General features: G+C 34.8%; 1 protein-coding gene across 1 annotated transcript in view; it reads left to right on the top strand.

Moving 5' to 3' along the window:
- LOC145241475 (uncharacterized) overlaps positions 1 to 8530 on the top strand; it is a 60362-nt gene extending 51832 nt beyond the window's left edge. Inside the window, exon 6 of the mRNA XM_080104466.1 lies at positions 8029 to 8530. Within this exon, the coding sequence (XP_079960592.1) occupies positions 8029 to 8075 (47 nt within the window). The 3' untranslated portion in view covers positions 8076 to 8530. The remainder of the gene's footprint in view (positions 1 to 8028) is intronic.
- The last annotated feature ends 15836 nt before the right edge of the window (positions 8531 to 24366 follow it).

The following is a 24366-nucleotide window of genomic DNA, read 5'->3' as shown; positions in this document are numbered from 1 at the left end:
TGTACATTATCTACTCTCCATAAGGTCTGGACTTGACCTTTTCCCATGAACGTAGAAACGGGGAGGAGGGGAATGGGTACAAGTGACTTCTTTATATCTAAGTAGTAAGTCCGGTGCTAAATTATCAATTCAGGATACTTTTGATGATAATCTCCCCTCCCATATTAATGGGTGGAAGTTTGTCGTTATCTATCTCTAGTATTAATCATTGGAGCTTCACCTTATAATTAAAATCCAATGATTAACTTTTATCAATTTGTAAAGTCGGTTATATATTAATTTATATTCGAGTTTAGATAATTATTCAAGGTTTTATTTAGGAGGTTCGTTTTCATAGGTGACTTTTACTTTGCTAATGTCACTGTATTATATTTCGAATATTATTGAAAATAAGACTAACTATATTAGATGGTTTGATTGGCTAGCCAGGAAGCAAGCATTTACAATATAGGCAAGCTTGCAGTTATAGTATATATTAAGTATATTACTTAAATAAAGTCCTAACTTTATCTACTCTAATAGAGAAAATAATTCCCGGCATCTTGTTTTTTTTTATCGCTAGTTTACTTTGTAGCATGGTTGACCAGTGTTTTGCCTGTTTCAATAGTCCGAAGGGTGGGGATGACGAATAAGACAGGAAAGTAGAGACAAATAAATACATATACATAAATAAAACAAGAAAAACAAGTTTAAACAAGGTAACATGAAAAACATTTGTTAGGATGAATTTTAAAATACTTAACGTCTGTTTGCCATCATGGTTTTGCGTCTGTTTTTGCCAACTGGCCTATTGCCGTGTCTTTCTAGAGCGGAAGGAGATTACTATTTCCGGATAACTTGTGCACGTGTGCCCATCTATTTATAGAATAAAAGTAGTTACGTTCAAATGTGTAAATATATTAAATTTACATTTTTTTTTAAGTCCTAACTTTATCTACTCTAATAGAGAAAATAATTCCCAGCATTTTGTTTTTTTATCGCTAGTTTACTTTGTAGCATGGTTGACCGCTTAGTAACGCGAAACAAATATATATATATATATATATATATATATATATATATATATATATATATATATATATATATATATATAACGTCTGGTTTATTCCAAATGGATAAACTAGAAATTTACACGCCCGTTTTCCGTGAAATTTTATAATAGAGACTGTTTCTCATCTAACTATGTTTTTAAATGTTAAAAAGTAAAAAATATTACCAAATTAAAAAAAAAAAAATTATTCGACCTCGTTTCTTTTCGGTCGACAATTTTGAAATAACAAAAAATAACGATTCTGACTACACGTGTGTATAAAACAAACTTTTTTTTTTAAAAATCGTTAAAAGAATAACAGAGAAATTGTAAATTTAATAAACAAAGCATAAGTAAAAAAAAAAAATTATTTGTACTTATGCATTTAATGAACCAAACGTAACTCAGTTTGCGTCTCAGATTTCTCCGGAATATGACATCCACAGAAGAAAGAAAGAAAGAAAGAAAGAAAGAAAGAAAGAATTCGATCGGCGTATTCGTGTTCCTCCTGGACATAACAACATAACGAAAAACCCCTACTCGCCGGGGATCAGCAATATATATATATATATATATATATATATATATATATATATATATATATATATATATATATATATATATATATATATATACCCCCAAAACCTCGGAAGCCGTTCTTTACATGGGGAGGTAGGGTGTATTCCTAAAGACGTTTTTAACATGAGGATGTTGAGGTGTATATAATACGCTGGGGCAAGTCGTAAAAATTAAGTTGCTATTATTTATTGCAAAAAATGCTAAAACTTTATTTTTGTGACAAAAAAAAAACCATGTTATTTTCTACAAACATTTATTAAGAAATACAAATGACCGGTAGTTTTTTTGTTTGTTTTTTTTATTTAAAATTTTACTTTACTTTCTCTTTCACATAGCGTTGTTATTATTTCCTCGGTAACTCTCGACTTTATCCGGCTGTTGACGTCATGCGCCGGTGAAAGTCGAACGCTGAGAAAATAATTACACAACACTTAAAGTTTAATTCATTCAACCAGTCTTTGGAAAATAAATATTTGAAATAAAGTGGCGCTTATGCACTTAGGTTACCGTGCTATTTTTTAAAATTAGTATTTACACGTTAAATTCAGGTTTTAAAATATTTTTTTGCTTATGAAATTGTTAGGTGAAAGTACAGATAACCTAGTCGGTTTCTAATTTGTTGAAAATCTAGCTCCCGAAAAAAAACCGTTACTTTGGATAGTAACAAAAATAAAAATTGCCCAGTCTCTAAGGATCGAGTCAAAAAAACTCTACTGACCGAGGAAAAAACGGAGAAGTGTACTTCACCCTCTGTTTCTATCCCCCTCTCTTCCTCTCTTAATAACTCTCTCTATCCATCTCTCTCCTCTCTCACTCTCTCTCTCTCTCTCTCTCTCTCTATATATATATATATATATATATATATCACTATCTCTCTTTGAGTCCCTTCCTCTCTCTAATTCCCTCTATCTCTCCCCTTCTCTCCTTTCCTCTGTATCGCTCCCTCTCTGTTTCTAACTCTCCCTCTATCTCCCTCGATCTCCTTCTCTTTCTGAATTTCCCTCTCACTTTGTCTGTTCTATCTATATATCTTCTTGTCAATCTGTCCATCTCTAATCCCTCATCCTATCGTAGTCTCCTCAATTAATTACAGTGAATAAGGGATTGTCAAACATCGATAAATCCTATTTTAGTCACCTAATTTACTTATTGTGAGAATAGAAGTTATTTGGAAATTACTGGTACCTTGAACAGCACCAGGAGTAACTGGTAAAACCTTTCTAATTAACTTGATTTTGGCAGCCATTCAGTGACAAAATGACATAGCCCCTGCTGCATGTGGAATATCTGCGATCTTGCTATCAAGTAGAACTACTTATTCTACTTTGAAACTACTATTAAACATTCAATTTTACAAAAATCCCATGTTCAACATTTCCAAGCAATCCAGTATGGGGAAAAATATTGCATAAATGCTAACTTATTGTTTAGGATGCATGCACAACGGTAGGCAAATAATCACTTGAGACTCTTGGTCGATCTTTGCAAGATTTCCATGACGATGGCAGACCATTTGGAAATGCAGTAATATTGCTTACAGATTTCAGACAAATGCTATCTGTAATTCTTCAATCCAAACCGGCAGATGAAATAAATGCTTCCCTCAAATACTCTACTGCGATAACCAATAACAAAGCTCAGGAACAATCTTTATAATTGTTTGGCTTACAGCTACACACTGACTGTTTTTTTCACATGGACAATTTATGTTATGTGTTCATAAATCTCTGTATCAGCTAAGAAAATGACAAAACAAAAACTGTGCACCCATACGAAATGTGAAATTAAACATATAAGAAACATGCTTTTTTTAATTTTTGAACTTTTTCCATTGCGCAAATTTGAGCCGCAGTAACGCGTGGCAGGGTACAACTAGTATATATATATATATATATATATATATATATATATATATATATATATATATATATATATATATATATATATATATAACTACTTAATTTATTCGCATAAATTTAATATACGAAAGTATAGATTTATGCGTAAACTTTAAGTATTTACTTCAAAAGTGCTCAATACGTAGGTAGAGCTAGTTAGTAATTTATAAAATATGTATGGCGATTAAGCTACACTGAATATTCTGCATTTCATCCAACTATAGGATTCGTCAGGCTTATGTATATATGTATATATATATATATATATATATATATATATATAAAGAAAATATTTATTTATTAAATTTATTATGTATTTCCATTTTTATATTTTATATTTAGATTTATTGCATTTTTATTATATTTTATTTCTATTCTTCTCCATTATTGTTTCATCTTTCTTTATTATTTTTTTATTATTCTTCTATTGATAACAATTTTTTACTATCTACTTATACCTTTCGTATATGTTGTTTTTTTCTGGGCGAATGTTCATATGCCAGGATTTTACCTATAACTTTGCTCTTCTTTACTCCTCTCTTCTGATGATAAGTATTAAGTTTCGAAATACTATAGTCTGCAGACTTTTCTTCACATATTTTTTCTTATTAATTTGATGACCGAATAAAGTTTACTAAACTTTGAATTGACATCAATTATTTCTTTATATCCGCACACACACACACGAACACACACACACACACACACACACACACACACACACGGATATACACACACGTGTATATATATGTATATATATATATATAAGAAATAATTGATGACAGTTCACTGTTAATCATATAGGAGGTGATATATATATATATATATATATATATATATATATATATATATATATATATATATATATATATATACTAGCATGGGGTGCCCGGCGTTACTCGAGTATTTGGAGGTGTATGTTAAGCAAAAAGAAAGCGGTCAATTTTTGTAATTTTGCCCCTTATTATGCCCCCTTAAGATTTATTGTTTTTTGCTCAAATCAAGTTATTAAGTTAGACCCATGTCCAAGGAACCTATATCTAAAATTTCAAGTGTTTAAACCATAAATTGTTGGAGGAGTTTGGTAGAGTTCACAAAGATCAGATCTCTGAACTTTGACACCTTAATCACCAAATTTCTAGCCAAAAACAGATCACATCGATTTTCCTAATTTTCAGTACCCTGTATATCAAATTTCGAGTCTGTAGACTAAAAATTGACAGAGTTATTGCGTAGGGAAATGTACACAAACACACCCACACAGACACTTTCACTTTTATATATATATATATATATATATATATATATATATATATATATATTAGCATGGGGCCCCGGCGTTGCCCGGATGTTTGGAGGTGTATGCTGAGCAGCAAAAAAATAAAAAGGGTCAATTTTCTTTTTATTTGACTCCTATTATGACCACTTAAAATTTACTGTTTTGGGCTTAAATCAAGTTATTAAGTTAGATCCATGTCCAAGGAACCTTTATATAAAATTTCAAGTCCTTAGACCTAAAATTGTCGGAGGAGTTTGGTAGAGTTCTCAAAGGTCAAATCGTTGCACTTTGACCCCTTAATCGCCAAATTTCTGGCCAAAAACCGATCACATCGATTTTCCCAAATCTCAGCACCCGGTATATCAAATTTCGAGTCTCTAGACTAAAAATTGACAGAGTTATTGCGTAGGGAAATGTACACACACACACGTTTACTTTTATAGATATATAGATATATATATATAATTTATTTACACAAACATTGATGGTTACAAGTATGCATACATGTTTCTGTCATCACCCGTTATTGAGGAGACTACGCCTTCAGGCCAAAAATCTCGCTCGAAAACTCTATTATATATATATATATATCTATAAAGCTGAACGTCGGTGTATGTATGTGTGTGTGTGTGTGTGTGTGTCTGGTCACGAATATGCTCCTATATGGTTGACTATTATAGAAAACTTATCTCATATAGTGATAGAAGATGTATCGAGACACAAGAATCTGTATGATTGATCTGGCATAATGATGATTCATTAAAATTGTGGGGTCTGCGTACGCACCCGGTCCACAAAGTATAGAAATAAAAAATTTAAAAATAAAAAAAATACGTTTACAAGTGTTTTTGATATAGATGTACATAATAATACTTTGATAAGTATGTTTTTAACTTAAATAGGGATGGTATAATAAAATTGTGGGGTCTGCGTTCGCGCCTGGTCTCTATAGAATGGAAATAGGCACAAACTTTAATAAAGACTTTTCATATCTATCTGCGTAAGTATACTTTGATAATTATGTTTCAGTTTGAAGAAATATGGTATAATAAAGTTATGGGGGTGTTCGTTCGCGCCTGACCTCCATAGAATCGAAATATGTCTACAAGTTTAACAAGGGTTTTTAATATAGATCCACAGAATATTGTGATAAGTGTTTCAGTGTAAACAGGTATGGTATAATAAATTATGGGGTTTATCTATTTTATTTTTACTTTCATCATATTTTGCTTTGGTTTTGATACTCCCAAATTCAAAGCTATCTCTTTACAACCCTTCCTTTTAATAACCTATATTACTTTCATAAATCAGAGTCCATTTTCTGTAGGCTGTTTTTGAACCCAGTCAACGACGGGTACTTTTGCTAGTATATATATAATAGAAGCCGTCATATAAGGATGAGTAACAAAAAAAGGCGGCAAGCCGAAGCTATAAATGCAAGTTTCGTTCCTGTTGAACATTGTTATGGCCACAGAGTATGGCTTTCTATCTCCTTGATACATAAGATTTATTTCTCATCTCAACTGTGGTTGTTGAAATATGAGCATTGATTATGTTAGATATTAGCAGGGCAACGTCGAAGATTATTATGATTGTTGTTATATTTGTAAGAATATAGCTAAATAAACATTTACAGGGAAAATTATTTATGTTTAGATGTTTTTAATAGATAAGAATGTTAGAACATAAACAATGATTTAAAAAATACGCTGACCTCAAGAGTCTGATGTAGAAGTTTTGTAAAATGAAGTGGACTTTATGATAAAGCTTGGAAAAGACTGTGATTTTATCAGTCAGAGATCGGGAGCGAAAGAGAGTAGACGGTGTCGCGGTTGAGAGAGGGGGTAAGACGGTCAACCGCTAGTGATGGCTTCCAGTAGAAGGGAGCAGAATTCGTTAGTCTAGGATCGGTGGTAGCTTTCTAATGGCGAAACATCGTTAATAAAAGTTGCTGTAAAGACAACCTGAGATTTAATAATTAATTGGGATGAATCTTATTTCCAGCTTTTCCCGATGATCCGTCAAGCAAGATCATGGACGGATCAGGTATGCTTCTCCGATTGGTCCGATGTTACAACCCCAGAGAACTATTATTATCTCTGCGTGTTGTAAATGTACATGTCTGTTGTTAAACTGTATCTCTTGTACGTGTTATATCAGTAGACGATGTACCAGTTTAGACAGACGTACATAATATACACGCCTCCATGTTATACAGAACGAATATTACATACTCGGTCTGGCGCCGTAATATATATCCCCCAATATAAGAATTAGCCTGCAAGAAATTGGTTTGAAAGTGACTTTTGTCCCTGTTTGATTTCTGCGAGTGACTTGAGCGGTTACGTTTACATTGATAATTTCGTCACAAAAGATATAATCGGTTGGCTTATTATGACAAACTTCTAGAGTAAATGTGATATTGTGATGACTAATCCTTATTCATCCCTAACCCTGGATCAAACGGATACCATAATACTTGGTTCGCGGCACCATATAAAAATAAGGAACCATACAAAATTCCAGCCAGATCCGATCTATCGTTTCCTAGAAAAGTGAAACGGGCAAAAGAAGCAGATTAAGAGTTTTTTTTTCTTTCATACAGTTTAAAAATGTGAAAAACTACCAAGAATACATATATATATATATATATATATATATATATATATATATATATTCACGGATATATGCTAACTATTGAAGTTAAAGGTAAAATAGATTAATTAATTTATTTATATAATAATTAAGTGATTGATTTTGTGCTACGAAATAATAATTAAGTGATTGATTTTGTGCTACGAAACAGATATTATCAAGAATTGTAAATGTCGACTGAATCAAAAGAATAAATGGTAAAATGGTCAACATCATGAACTTTGGAATATAGACTTTTGTGATTCATTCATTATATATATATATTTTAAATTTAGGGACGTTTTCTCCGATGAGAATTCAAGTTAAATTTTAAGTTTTCCGGATTATATTAAATTTATTATCTATTCATATTCTTCCGTAAAAGTAAATGCAATTATGATTTTCTGTGTACATTTCTGTAAGCCTTTTTGCAGAATATCAGTTAACATTACATTAGCCAAGCTTTTAAGTATTTTCGTAATCATTTATTGATACAATTCTCATTAAATATTGAATATTGTTTGTAATTTTCGTTACAGTTCTTATAATTTAACTGTTCTTATACTGGTGTGGAATCCTGTTAATATATTTCTTTTCTTTTTGTCCAGGATATGAATTGGCTGAGGATTTCTCTATCTTTATATCATTCAAGTGAGTAAATTTGGGGAATAACAAAGAAATCAAAAACGTCAATTGTGAACAATATGAAATCAAAAAGAACTTCAAGAGACCCGGTGTTTATAAATTATATTATAAAAGTTGTTTGTCTTTCATTTTTGTCGATGTATTTAATCAAGAATCGTTTTGACTTTCTATTTCTCTGGCAAAAAATGCCTCCCACACTGAATACAAACAAATTACTATTAATACTTCTGAATCGTTCAAAGCCAAATAGAATGTGAAATAATAAAATCATATGCTTTCGAATAGGTTTTGGCATTTATAAAGAATTAATTTTTCAAACGACTACGCACACATATATTTTTTTTCTGAACAGAGCTTGATATGGGTATCTAAAACGATCCCTAATTATCGGATTTGAAACCGACGGTACCCATGATTTGTCTCATCTAAATTTTCTGTAAATAAAACATAAATAATACGCTCTTATTTTCGGATTTTTCCTTACAATACAGCACTTTGCTTGAATCCTTTTTTCCAAAAAATAGAGTTATATATATATAGTAAGGTTTAAAATAAGTTAAAATTGATTAAGCTACACAGAATATTTCGCGTTTCATCCACGCTAGGATTCCTCAGGCTTATGCGAGAATTTTGTGGTTATCTCGCGTTTTTATATACGCACCTTCTATTGAGTTTTTAGTTAGCCAATCAGCTTTCTAGTTTCCACGTCACCCATCCTAATCACCCAATGAGCAGGCATTTACAGGACAAAGGCCCAGTTGACCCCCGGCTGACCCGTTCCTTTGTGTGTGCTGTTTTAGCGAAGAGCATCGATATCTAGTGAACTCACCTATTTTAAATCTAGGTTATTTTTTTATATATAAAAATTATATTATAAAAGTTGTTTGTCTTTCATTTTTGTTGATGTATTTAATCAAGAATCGTTTTGACTTTCTATTTCTCTGGCAAACAGTGTCTCCCACACTAAATACGACACAAATTACTCTTAATATTTCTGAAACGTTCAACGCCAAAAGAAATGTTTAATAATAAAATCATATGCTTTGGAATGTGTTTTGGTATTTATAAAGAACTTATTTTCCAAACGACTACACACACGCACGCGCGTGCGCGCGCACACACACACACACACACCACACCACACACACCACACACACACACACCACACACACACACACACACACACACACACATATATGTTTTTCTGAAAAGAGCTTTATATGAGTATCTAAAACCGTCCCTAATTATCAGGTTTGAAACCGACGGTACCGATGTCTTATCTCATCTGAATTTTCTGGAAATAAAACATTAACAATACGCTCTTATTTTCGGATTTTTCCTCATAATACAGCACTTTTTTCCAAAAATATAACTATATATATATATATATATCAACCCTATAAATCAGCCCAAACAATCTCTTTCCCAATTAAACCCAAAACTAATTGTAATTGTAATAACAAACATGGTTACCCACTCAATAATGATTGCATCCATAAAGATGTTATATATTCTTCCACCATTACTGAGCTCCCACGCAATCCTCCCATAACAGACACTAATATTTCGTTTTCAAGTTATTCTTCTTCCCATGCTCCATCTGATATAGTTACTAATTCAATACGCCACTCGAGCAGCCCCTCCATCTACAATCATACAACTAGTAATAATGATAATAATAATAATAATAATAATAATAATAATAATAATAATGAGAATAATAATATTTCTCCTAACAGCCATCCTAACACTAAAAACACTAATTATCCCCTCCAAACTAGTCCTCATACAGACATTGTCCCACCATTTGTTGAACACTATGAACAAAATTCAAACCATTTAACTAATACAAATCAGCAAATTAATATTAATACCAGACCTCGAGCTTTTAATAAAGTACATACATATATCAGCGCTACTTCAACATTAATTAAGAAAAGAATATCAAACCACATTTCTTCTTTTAACAACCATAATTCTAATAATAACCAAGGAACTTCTCTAACCACTTTAATTAAAAAACTTAACTCTAACAATACCCCCTTCTCAATCAAATGGACTATCATAAAAAAGTTAAGTCTTATACTCCAGGCTCTAAGTCATGTCGCCTCTGCACAACCGAAGCTATAACTATAATTACTTCCCCTCAAAGTAACAATATAATAAATTCTAAAAATGAACTGATCTCTTTCTATAAACATGTCCACATTTAATTATGACAATTTTGAAATTACATAGTTATTACTTTTACCTTTTATATAGATATAAAATTTTTTTCTTTAACTGTATCGTTTTTCTACATACTTCTTAATATTTATAATTTAATAATCCTTTATTTTAATTCTTTATCTCTTCTTTGCATGGCCGGTTATTTATCTGCATTTCCTGCCTTATTCTTTAAACTTTCCTATCTATCTAATATATCAATCTACTCACACGTTCATATCTTATATGTATATTTACTTATATTTTACTATATGCATTTACTTACTTTTTTCTTGCTTTTTACTGAATTTGCAGATACCGGCCATCCTCTCCCCTTACATAATTTTTATTTTATATTTTATATTTTATTTTTATTTTTTATTTAGTTATTGATTTATTATTTATTTTCTATTTATTTATTTATTTTCCATTTATGTCTTCTAAAACTCCTGCTGACCTTTTTTAAGTGATGACCTGTACATTTCAGTTGAGCTATATTATTTTGCCCTATATATTTTTTCGTGCCTTTAACATTTCCTGTCTGGGTCATTTTGAAATTTGTTTCTCTATTTTATATTTAACTCTATCACCATTTTTTCTCCTCTTTTTCTTCCCTGATCTTTCTTATTTATATTTATGTCTCGGCAGTAGAGTGAAAAGTATATCTTATTTTTCGTTTATTAATATTATTGGAATTTTTTCCTTTTTTCCTTGTACACATTTTTGTGAATTATTCCATGGATTTCTGCCTTTGGATTATTATGGACCATCTTCCAATTACGGGATTTCCTTGGATTTTACTTGTGCAAATGGAAATTCAATTAACTTTCTTGAAGTTATATATTTGGATTTTACCGTCACTGTATTATTTATCTTCCACCAGACTATCCATTCATGTGTAATCACCTTTTTCTTCACCATATTCCCTCTGCTTAACTTATTTTGTTTTCAAGTAAGATCTTTGACTTACTTGTTGTTTCATCAAATACTTCCTCATGCAAAATTTGATCCCGCATTTTGCTAATTCCTACCCTCTGATGAGAAGGAAAGTATTTCTTCGAAACCCCGCGGATTAAGACCTATCCACTTATCTCGTGTTTCCTTTGAAGATTAAATATGTTTTAACTCATTTTAAAGTGTTTTTAACATGTTTTATTAACTGTTTGCTCGTATATATATATATATATATATATATATATATATATATATATATATATATAAGCAAACATCATTAACGAAGACACGAAATTTTTAAATGTAAAATGTCTAAATGTGCCATGGGATATTTAAAGCTATAGATTACGTTGAGTTGTTCTAATGGTCTTAGGGTTGGAGAAGAATTGTTTTTTACTATTCAGTTTTGGGTCTAATTTTTGTATGGTTAATGATATATCTTATTATATTATTGTTATCAACTGGGGATATGTATCTACGTATATTTCTTATAGCTTAGGGTTGGAGAAGCATTGCTTTTTACTATTAGGTTTTGGGTCGAAATTTTTATGGTTAATTATAAGTCTTATTATATTATTGTTATCGGCTGGTGATAGTTCTTGTGTTGGCGTATATTTCTTATAGCTTTTTTTTTACTAATTTAAAGTTAAGTTTCATTTCATTGCAGTAGAATATGTTAATGGAATTTGGGTTATGCTTCTGTGTGATATTACATTTTGAGGTGGAATGTCTTAATTCTGCAGGATAAATTTTATGTATTGGTCAATAATATGATTGGGAAATCCGTTGTTGATGAGTACTTGTTTGATAAGTTTTAGGCGAGAAGATTAGTTTAGCGCAATTAAGAAGGTTTTTACTTTGGCTATTTTGTAACGATGAGAATACTCGCTCTTGAAATTTAGAAGGCGGTATGTTTTTGTAGCAGGAAGTGCTGATTGTATTATCGGGGTAAGTATGAGAACGTCGAGGACGGGAATTTTGTTATTGACGTTATATTCTACAGTGAATTTGAGTATGGAGTTATTTTGGAAAAGGTCTTTAAGTGTTTATATTTGATTATTATCCTGTTTATTATCCTAAGATAGAATCGTGTACAGATAATACATAGATACAGTGTGCTCGTGCGGTTACATATTTTATTTTTTAGGTCTCTCTCATGTAGAATCTGCTAAAGGTCAGTCCATTTATTTGGGTGTAGATGTTGCACTTGTGATCATAGCAAGGTACTTCCCTGGCGCTAACTAATAGCAACTTTTAGGTATTTCTTAATTAATTTTTATTGGAGAGAGAGAGAGAAAAGTGTTGGTATATATTATCAAAAATTATGTCTATAGATTTTTTTAAATAGCTACATGAGTAAATAAGCTTTTTACATCGCGCGAGGCGATGATTTTATTGTCAGGTTGCCTTGATTTGAGGATTTGTAAAAGTTCGTGTGTTGATTTAGTTTTGTATGTACTGGTTAAATATCGGCTGATAAGTTCTTTTAGAATTTTTGTTAGAGAATAGATTGGAGTAGTGACTTGTGATATGATAGGTCGAAGGGAAATGTTGGATTTGTGCATTTTGACATAAGATAACCAGATTTATTAATCTATCTATATATCTATACAAAGTGAAAGTGCCTGTGTGTGTGTGTCTGTGTGTGAAAGAGTCTGTGTGTGTGTACATTTCCCTACGCAATAACTATGTCAATTTTAAGCCTACAGATTCGAAATTTGATATACAGTGTACTGAGATTTGGGAAAATCGATGTGATTTGTTTTGGGACAGAAATTTGGCGATTAAGGGGTCAAAGTGCAACGATTTGACCTTTGAGAACTCTACTAAACTCCTTCTACAATTTTGGATATAAATATGTGAAATTTTAGATATAGATTCCTTGGACATGGATCTAACTTAATAACTTTATTTCAGCCCTAAACAATAAATTTTAAAGGGCATAATAGAGATCATAGTTAAAAAATTTATCTTTTTTCTTTTTTTTGTCTGCTCAGCATACACCTCAAAACACCCGGGCTACGCCGGGCACCCATGCTTTAACCGATAATTTTGGAAAGTTGATGATTTTCAATTTAGGCACACACACACACACACACACACACACACACACACACACACACACACACACACACATATATATATATATATATATATATATATATATATATATATATATATCTCAGATGGGTGAGGGGAAGTCTAGGCGCTGTATGTACCGCGCCGAGTTATAAGAAATGTCCAGGTTGGTATCTGGAGGCGCATTAATTCACTGGGAGAGATGTACCCTTAGTCTTAGTTAAGACATGCAATTAGAACAAAGTAACTCAGATGATGTCGGCAGCAGGACGTTGGATGACCATGCAGAAGGATAAATCTCTAGCAAATCAACGGTTTTATGGTATTAAGATTACGTTATTAGGCCGCAGCTATGCGTATGATCTAAGGAGAACAGATCAGCGCAAAAAGGGAAGTCAGATGTCAATGCGCTGGAGAAGTTCATGCCAACCCATCCTATGTATTCTGCCAAATTCAACGGAATGAACATGCCACAATACAAGATATATATAGATATGGACTTTTCCGTCAATTTCGACGTATGAGGTTCTGCTACAACAGTTAAGTTGTTCGGAAATCCACACAGATGATTTCTTATAGTGGTGAAGGCTTTGTGTAGAACCAACCACATCTAACCCCTGACGTGGGAAAGTGGCTAGGAGTTCTGTTTATCTGAATTCTCAGCTCGTGTAGTCTAGTCTTCTCTGAGGTTGTTACATGAAATCTGATATGCTGAAAGCGAATATCGAAGAAGCAGGTAGGAAGAAAGACAACTCATGTAGACTAATCTACAGTGTAAATTTTCAAACTTATGTACAAATGTTTTTTAAAATCTCATTCAGTTTTTTGTAAGTTTTTTTCAGTGTCTCAAATCTCTTCACAGACAGTGACAGACGGTTGGATGAGGAAGGTGGAGGAGTCACGTCTCTATACGGTCTGTTCTTCTCGAATCCCAACTTCTACTGATCTCCAACTCTAACTGATTAATTTTAGCACGACAGTCGTATATATAGTGAGGTATGTGGATGGGATGAAAATTCCCCCCGGCCAATAAGATTTCGCCACAAAATCGAAAGCCCCAGATCCCTGCATGGGCACAATTCCCATACCTGAAATCTGAATTACTAATTCTCACGATTTCCAAGGCCAGATGTCAATTCTGACATCGGATCTTGAGATCACTAAGGTCAGACAATGTTATACGTGAAATTTCCTGTCATCAACTTTTAGCTGCAAAAATATATTTCTCTGGTTTCAAACAATATCTATTTTGACACGAAATAAAAAATATATATTCCTCTTCTCTATCTTAAATCCTTGGGTTATCTGGCGTCACCCGAGAATGATAAGCTACCTCAGTGTAGTTCTAACGCTCCTCAATGGGGGATTAAGCTACATTCGCCCCATTAGACTATATTGCTTCGTAGAACCAATGGAGTCTAATTCCTTAACACACCACTCCATCCCTTGTTTTACAGTTCGCCGTCAAATTTTTTTTCACAGACCCCTCTCTCCATCCTCAAAGTACCCGTCAAAAAATAATATATAACAATCCCATATCCACCCTTTTTATGCAGGGTTCTCTCCCTTTTTATTCAAAAGTCCATAAGAAAATCAATTCAAAAAGTTCGTAAAATCATCAAAAATGTAAAAAGTTCAAAGTAAAATCATCAAATGTAAAAGTTCAAAGTTCGTCAGGGCTAACACCGTTTCTTTTTTTTTTTCGCATGGAAAGTTTTACTTTTTCTTTTCGTTTGTATATTCTTCTCCCTTTCCCTTCAGTTCACATTAGTAATTCAAAGATAGGATAATCCTCATTAAAAAAATTGTAACTTCATAAATTGCATTAAGTTCATCAATTAGCTCATAAGAGTTACTTCCCTTGGTAATCATCATTTAAAATTTGTCACCTCCGCAAAATGCATTAAGTCCATCAATTATCTAATAAGAGTTACTTCCCTTGGTTAAAGTTTCGTCCCTTTTTCCCAAAATAAAATTACTCGATTTTTTCCAGAGTTATTCCCCTTTTTCCATTTTCTTTTCATCAATTCAATCACAGTTCAATTTTTTTTTTCCACAGAGCGTCAGCCACAATTTACAAGAGTTTTCTTTTACAGGGTTTTTTTTCACTTCGCTGCTATCAACAGCACAGTCTCATAATAAATGGTATGCAGACCTAATCAGGGTTCTCAAAGGGCCCGCTTTTTATTGAGCTAGGGGAATATTTCTTACCTTAAGCAGTTGTAGTTGAACCTTCACCGTTTATTTTACAGTTCAAGTCTTCTTTATAAGCATCTTGTAAGATTTTTCTTTCACTGAGGACTTCTCACCTCAATAGACGGTCATTCAAAGTATCGTTGGGACTTTCTTTCGACGGTGCTCAGCTCAGCGCCCTGCAAGAATTTTAGATAAAACAGAGAGAAAAGAAAAGAAAAGAGAAGAAAAAAAGATCTTCAAGTCGTCTTCAGTTCCCTTGGATTTCAACATCAGGGAGGTCTTCAGGTTGCGTCTCGTTTTCGTCAGCACCAGCAGCCGCATCTTCCAGAACCACAGGTGGTCTCGAACCAGGATCTCCTCCGCCATCCGTGCAATCAGCTTCGAGATGCTCATCACCTTGCTCTCCTCCCATATTCGCTCTCTTCACGCACCATGCAACCACCAACAACAGCACAATTATCGTTACTAGCATGCTCACTCCTGCTCCTATAACCACTACCTTATGAAGCCTATCTCTAGCTTCTGTAATCTCCAGACCGTTTAGTCGGGCCTGTAATTCACTCAAATCTATTCGTCTAACTCTTCCCATAACTTTTGGTAGCCTAAATCGGGTATGTGGCGATGAACGATGGATCAGGGGGGTCCCAGAGGTCAGTGAGGTAAGGCAACTGGTCATTCGCCCACTCTACCTCAGGTGCTTTTAACAAATACCGTTCCTCAACCTGATAATATGCAGGTACCCCTATGCCTTTTCCCCGGGCTTTACAACCCCTGTCCAGATCTTACATAGTTAAAGGTGGTCCCACCTTGATTATCCCAGCAGACGTGTTACCGCATACCTTAGACAATTCCATCTTCTGTTGCGGGGATACCAACCAGGTGCTTCAGCTACTCGTATAGCCAGTGGCAAAAGACCTTCACTTGCCACTTCAACCTTGTAGACGCTATTTATCACTCTCTCATCCCCCTGAAATAATCCCAACACACACAACTCATGATCTTCAGTGACATAAAACGGCCTCTGTGACCGGCAAATTCCAAGACCATTATTTCGGCATATTCCTGCCTCTCGCTGATTCAACAGCATAAATCTGTATCTTGCCATATTAAACGCTACATACTCTGACTCCACTCTGCAACTGGCTGCCAATCCTAACTTGGGTGTGTTCAGTGGATATGGAACGAGTGAAGTAATAACCTGATAATTTATATGATATTTGGTTCCTCGCTCTATCGAATCCTCTTCGATAATTCAAACACAAACACTAATGTTTTATCCTGCAAGAGTTTAATATTCGGGTATATTATTCTACTCCCCAATTATCTCTTGTATTCATTAACGCAGCTATGACTGATAGGCATCAATCTACCCAACCGTCCTGCAGTCGGAGCGCTCATCAATGCTATTTTTTCCTAACCACAAGCAGAGCGAACGGGGTGCTCAGGCCCACCGAGGGTCAACAATTCGCGATTCTGTCCACGTCGCATTACACAGCTTCCTCTTTCTGCCCGCTACCGCTCGCCGCTCTGCTAACAGACCATCTCTCCTGGTCTCCACAGACACACCAGCTTGATCACGCCCATCCCCGAAACAAAGCGAGGAAAATTCCGTCTGTCAGTACACAACTATTTACAAAATGTCAAGCACCTTTTTGTCACAGGCTGTTTAAACAACCAATTCAGTTTCACTAGAATTACTTCGTACCCTCGTGGATAGTCAAAATAATAAAAGAAAACTACAGGAAGCTAGATACGCCCCCTAATTTATTGAATTCCCCTCGATATTTCAAAACCCGTTCCCATATTACAGTCTTTCTCAACCTCAATTTTGGCATAATTACTCTGTCTCCCCATGGACGATTAATATGATACATGTCTTCTCTCTCCGTGTGACACACACACACGCTCGTGCAGACAACGACCTCAATTTCGGCATCCGTCTCCTTATGGACGATTAATAAAACAACTACAAATTTAATATGATACATTTCTTCTCTCTCCGTGTGACACACACGCTGGTGCAGACAACGACCTCAATTTCGGCATTTGTCTGCTTATGGACGATTAATAAAACAACTACAGGGAGCTATCCACACACACCCAGCGTCCTCCCAGGCAGCATGTCCGAATGGACCCGTATCCAGAAATGCACCACGAAGCCACGCAAGGATCGGCAAACTTCTTAATCCCAAAATTCAACTTAAATGCTCCGTAATTCCTTGCACTAATTGCAAAAATTTAATTACTAAAACGCGTAACATTTAACGACCTCGCGCGTTGCACCCTTCAAGGAGACTCAGTTAATGCCTAGTTATCGCACGAGAAATTCTGTCTTTTTTTTTTTCATTAATATCTCCAGGTGCGAACATCACGCACCTGAGTTACTCGCAAGGGAAAAATCCATCTAAAAAATAATACATCACCTTTCGCGCACAATTGAGTGTACCACACTTCACTCAGTGATGCTAATATTTATTTCCAATTATTTTCATTCAGTCTTGCGGCCTCTTTGACCCTTATTTCGCAATTTAAGAAATCCTTCCTGACTGAAGCAAAATTCAAATTCCTCCAAAAGTCAGTTTAATCGCCGAATTGATTGCTTCTAATTATTCTCAATTGAACTAAACTAAAATTTGTTCAGTTTAATAAGGAAATCTCTCCAGACTGAGGTAACAAAAACAATTTACTCTTTCAAAAATTAATTCAACTCTAAAAAATTTAATATCTCCAATTTTTCTCGTTTGATTACATAATAACACAACTCTGAACAGTTTAATTCTCACCACAACGTTCAACATCGCTACATAAAAATACACAGATCAATCCAACTAAAATGTTTCGTCAAAGTTCACAAACTGCTTAAAATAGTATAGTCGTTTTTTTAAAAAATTTTTTTAACTTTTGTCTTCAACTAAACTCAATCATCGGAGTTCTTCTTTCACAATTTAAAATTGTAGCATAACTAAAGTCCAAAAATCATTACCATCAGAGGCAACCCACTCTCAACAGAACTCAACGAATAGTCACTTTTAAATAAGTGAACAAAACTCTATACGATTGTATTAAGCTATTCTCGAGGTAGGGTACTCATTTTTCCTTCTAATCTCACATCGGGTGGGTCATGGGGTCACACATCATCCCATTTCCGATTTTTCGTTCCTCAGGAGGCAGACATTCTCCCACAGTTCTCATTTAATCTTGACCTTTTGTCGTTGACTGCTGGTGACATCAACCAGAATCAAGGCAGTCTTCCGACCCTCCAGGAATTTATCTGGGTTCCCGGGTTGTCTCTTGATATCTTCGTAAGTCATCATCGTCGAGAGGGCTGCTAAGGACTTTTCTCCGTCGTAAAAAGTTAATTCCACCCTGACTTCTGTCACCATCACCACCGTGCAATAAACCTTTTTCCACTTTCTCTCTTTTTTTTACAAGCTTTGAATTCAATAAAGAAAAAATATAAGCTTCATTTAAGCGTCGATTGGATTACAATCAATCGTTTAAGCATTAAAAAGCAATAACACTTTCTCTTCTTTCTCTCTAAAGCCTGTTAATTCAACAACAACAAAAACATATAACTCAATCCCAGCAGGAAAACGTCCACGCCACAGCGATTGGTCCGTTTTTAAAACAACTTTCGCTTGTACCTGCAAAAATCACCCCTTCCTTTCATTAATTCACTGATATTACTGCTATTGGATTGGAAGCATGCAAGTAAGCACGTTTTTGTAAGTTTTTTAAATTTAAGCCTAAAATCTCTTCACAGACAGCGACAGACGGTTGGATGAGGAAGGTGCAGGAGTCACGTCTCTATACGGTCTGTTCTTCTTGAATCCCAACTTCTACTGATCTCCAACTCCAACTGATTAATTTTAGCACGACAGTTGTATATATAGTGATGTATGTGGATGGGGTGGATATTCCCTCCGGCTAATAAGATGTCGCCACGAAATCGAAAGCCCCATGTCCCTCCGTGGACACAATTCCCATACCTGAAATCTGAATTGCTAATTCTCACGATTTCCAAGGCCAGATGTCAATTCTGACATCGGACCTTCAGATCACTAAGGTCAGACAATGTTATACGTGAAATTTCCTGTCATCAACTTTTAGCTGCAAAAATATATTTCTCTGGTTTCAAACAATATCTATTTTGACATAAAATAAAATATATATATTTATCTTCTCTATCTTAAATCCTTGGGTTATCTGGCGTCACCCGAGAATGATAAGCTACCTCAGCGTAGTTCTAACGCTCCTCAATGGGGGATTACATTACACACACTTTTTGCTATTACTGCTAATCCTTGTCGGTGCAGATGATTGCCATACGACAAAGCACACAGTACAACGCATGTTTTTATATCAGAGTTACCTTCTAGATGCGTGTCTTAACTAAAACTGGGGGTACATCGCTCTCAATGAATTAAGGCACCTCCAGATACCAACCTGGAAATTTCTACGACTCAACACGGTACATATAGCACCTAGCCTTCCCAAATGGTCACCTGTCTGATACTGGCCAGGTTCAATGTTGATTAACTTCGGTGATCTGAGGAGAAGCGGTGTATCAATATGTGTGATTGTGCCGTATATATATATATATATATATATATATATATATATATATATATTCTGCTTTGAAAACTGTACTGACATGCAGAAGTTCAAGTGTAATGTGAACAGATATTTTGCTGCTCATCTCCTTTCATAATATCCCTGAAACTTATGTTCCCGATAGTAGCTCTCTACTTCAAAGTAGCTCTGTGTCTTGTTTAAGGTGAAAATTGTATTTAAAAAAAAAACTACCAGCAAGAGAGATGTGTACATCTCAAAGAAAAATATAATAAACAAAAACAAATCGCTTGAAAAGGGCTCGTTAGAGTCGAAAGCCATTTAATATGTTCAAATATTTATTTAAAGAAAAATAATAATATATATATTTTTGGCTTTCTTTACAAAATTTAAATACCCTTGCAATGGTCTCAATGTATCTGTTCCAAGTCATGTTCCCTGTGGACGTTAGGCCGAGACGTTTAAAACGAAGTACTTTTAGGTAATGTGTATTTGGCCATTGCTATTGGTGATTGAGAAAGTTTCTTGTAATGATTGAAGGAAACAAGCTTAGTCTTGGTAGCATCGAATGCGACCATCCATTTTTGTACCCATTCCACTACAGATTGGAGGTCTTCCTCTAGTCTTTCTGTCATTTCCTTAGATATGTGTTCATTTGTTTTCCCCTCCTACCTGGTATAGAGTGTGGTGGCACCCAAAAATATACCCATTACAGAGACAATTTTATTAAGGATGCCATTTATGAATATTAGGAATAATAAAGCTCCAAGGATAGACTCCTGAGGTACAACCACATTTATATTATATTGTTTAGATGTACGACCATCGAGGACAACCTGGATTCTTTTCTTACTTAAGAAGGTTTTAATTATGTTAAGTATTCTTCGAGTAATGTCATATGATCTGATTTTCCTGAGAAGACCATCGTGCCATACCCTGTCAAAAGCTTTAGATATATCTAGGGCTACCACTCTACCCCCATGCTTTGTCCAGCGAATAGTATATACCTTCATAAATAACAGTTGTTGCTGTGGAACGGGCTTGCCTAAATCCATATTGTTGGTCGGTCAGAAGTGTAGCAGCTGTAACGTAATGGAATAGAGCTTGATTAATTATGTACTCAAATATTTTAGCGAAAAGCGGGAGGAGTCTAATGGGGCTATAATTTAATGGGTCAGTTCTTTCGCCATTCTTGAAAACTGGTACCACAGAAGTAGTTTTCTAAGATTAAATTAGCACCTGTTTATAATTGTTCGTAATAATTAGTAATTTACTAAAGCGTGACCCAATCCCAAGTGATGATCAAAAATTACATCCCTAACGGTTGTATTTGAACTGAATTAGAACTTTCTTATTATGTGACCAATCTCAGCACCGGTTTTATTGATGATCCAAATTGTTTGGTTGGTAAATCAAATCACAAGAAGGAAATATAACTCCGGGAATGAGAATGGCTACCAGAGTTCAGTGAGAGACGGATTGTTTTGACGGCCTCTGAAGCGGTGTTAGGGCAGAGGTCTCTTAAAGGCAGTCCGCTGAAATTGCAGGAGGCCCTAGATTTTTACTAGGCACTGGAGAATGTTGTGAAAGGTCGCCAACGTGCTAAAAAGTCCCAGTTTAGAATGGCCAGTAAAATCCCATTGCGCACTTTGTGAAAGCCAGAAGGAAACTGGGAGAAAAAGCCTTGGAACCTGGGATTGATCTGTCCGAAATTTGGTCAGTTTGGGCATGAATCTAAGTAGTGCATTGCTGCAGCAGATCGTACACTGGGGATTAAAAAGTGGGATATGATGTCCCGCGATCCCCCAAATAGCAAGGTTCAAAGAACCGAGACCACCCATATCCAGGGATGGGGATATTGATACTAGGAGGACGGGCGAATGGTTGAAGGAGCAGAGGACGAAAATTAGTAAAACCGTCGACCCTGTAATTTATGCTTGATAATAACTTGTAAGCATTTAAAATGATTATTTCTGATTTTGAATTTGTACTTGATAAAAATTTGGAGGTCTTTAAACTGACTGCTTCTGATTTTGAAAAAAAAATGTTGTCGTATGTGCATTGATGTTATTTTATTCTTAACGATGAACTGAAATCATTTAAACTGACAAATAGAAAGTCATTGGGGTCGACAATTGTTTTCGAGAAGAAAAGATAAAATAATGTAGAAAGCTATAGTTAGGAAAATCAAATTGGAAAAAAATGAGAAAAATTTTTGGAGACATTAAAACTGAGAGAAAAGAAACTTTGAAAAAAAGAGGTAGAGAGGTTAAAAATTTACACCGATCCGAGACTGACCTTGTTTTGATGTTTTATAATGCATTCAGCTAAGGATAAGGTTCTCATTTTTTAGATATTTTTGTAATCAAGCACTCCGCTTGAGTTATAATTAATACGTAAATGTGCTCAGTGCATTGTTTGGATTTGAAACCGCCGGTTGAGATGGTAATCGAATTTTATATAATAGATGAATGTAACAACAGAAGGAAAATAAATATTTTTATGAATTTGTAAATTTAAACGAAAGGAAAATAGGCCGTAATGTGTTTGTTTTAAAATAGAAGAAAAGAAAAAACGAAGAAAAGGGAAACTAAAAAGAAGGGAAGAAGTAATATTGTTGTGAGCTACGATGAGCGAACAGCGTTATAAACCGCTTGCACCAAGCAGATACGCGGGGGCAGATTATCATTTGACCCCGTCTATTAAACAGAACGACATTTTACAAATGGAATTGTTGTCAGGAATTTGCGGCTAGGGTAACCCCACAATGTCCGGATTGCGACAATTTGGTTTCAGCGAACTTTGCTGAGGTTTGAATTCCGATTCTCGAATTTTTAATGATTTTTTAAAAAGAATAATTGATTACAGAGTAATGATTAAACGGTTCTCTGAAGTTCGTAATTTTTGAAAAAAAATTATTTGATGATAAATTTTAAACTCTGACTGGAAAGATAGATCTACGCGCCAACGGTTGGTCAACAGTTGAAGGTTTTGAGTTGTGTCGTTTGTCCTCGTCGTCCTGGGGGAGGGCTTGATTGGGCAGGGGCACTGACTAAGTGTCGTCTCCAACGTTGGCGATGTGGGGGAGAATTCGCCTGGGTATCTCCCCCAGCGATCAGTCTAATAATTAAGGTGTCTCCAGTTAGTATGTATTAAAAAGCCAATTAGAATAAGTACTTCTCGAAAATAAAGGAAAGAAACGAAAACTACCGGGTGGTGAATAATTTCTTGGATTTTGAAGTAGTTTGGAGTCCTGTAAACTGACTATTCTCGAGTAAGAATTTTAGAAAGCCGCTATAGAATAAAGTAAGGATCTTTCCGTAGCTTAAAAGATATGGATCTGGTCAGACTAGTGTCCTTTGGGAATATGTGAGAAATTGATCAACAGTTTCAGGAAAAGAATCAATAAACTCGGTGAGGTTGGGTTAACTAGCACGTATGCGGGGGAGGGGGTAACGTTATTGGATATTGCGAGGTTTGAAGTTACGTAAAGTCGAGAAAGTGTTAATATTATAGTTGCCAAATTACGAGCCCTGAATGAAGAAATATGAAAGGTCTCCGGTAAAATAGAGGCGGAATTATCCAGAGAAAAAGTATATTTGCAGAAATGTTTCCACGAGTTACATATAAAGGTTGGTGAAACGCCCTGGAGTTAAGACACTTAGGTTCGAAGTGTCATAAGCCTCGAACAGTTGCGAGAGATGTTCGAAGGTACTATCCCACTGGGCATTAGTAATGTGTTCATTTGTTTTCCCCTCGTGCCTATTATAGAGCATGGTGTAGAGGGGAAAACAAATGAACACATTAGTAAACCACTATTGGCTGTGTCTCCACCCCTCTGGACACACCCAAGAGAGGTTAAGAGATGTCAAACCTGTAGTCTGAAGACGTCTTTATTAAATACTTGAATTGCGAAAAAATGTTAAGAGGAAGAAGTAGATAATGTAAATTTGAGAGAATCGCAGACTAAGTTAAAAGGTAAGAATGTAATTAGAGCAAAGGTCTTATCCCAAGCGATAACAGTGTCATTAAGTTGGATAATGGTTTTGATTGCGATGTTGGTACGAGGAGCATGCAATAAGTAATGCCCCTGACCCACTTCCCATAGCAGTAGAGCAATGAAAATTGGCACAGATACTAGTCTTTCTCTACATAGGACCCACCCAGAGTTATGCATTTCTCCCATCGTTTGATGCAGCTCTGGAGACCGTTTTTGTAGAACACCCCAGGTTGGCCCTCCAACCACGACGTAACTTCAGAAATTAAGGCTGCATCATCTGGGAAACGCTTTCCTT

This window comes from Euprymna scolopes, chromosome 2 (genome assembly GCF_053919585.1).
Source record: "Euprymna scolopes isolate OS-2025 chromosome 2, ASM5391958v1, whole genome shotgun sequence".
NCBI lineage: Eukaryota > Metazoa > Mollusca > Cephalopoda > Sepiida > Sepiolidae > Euprymna > Euprymna scolopes.
This window is presented reverse-complemented; position numbering and strand designations above follow the sequence as displayed.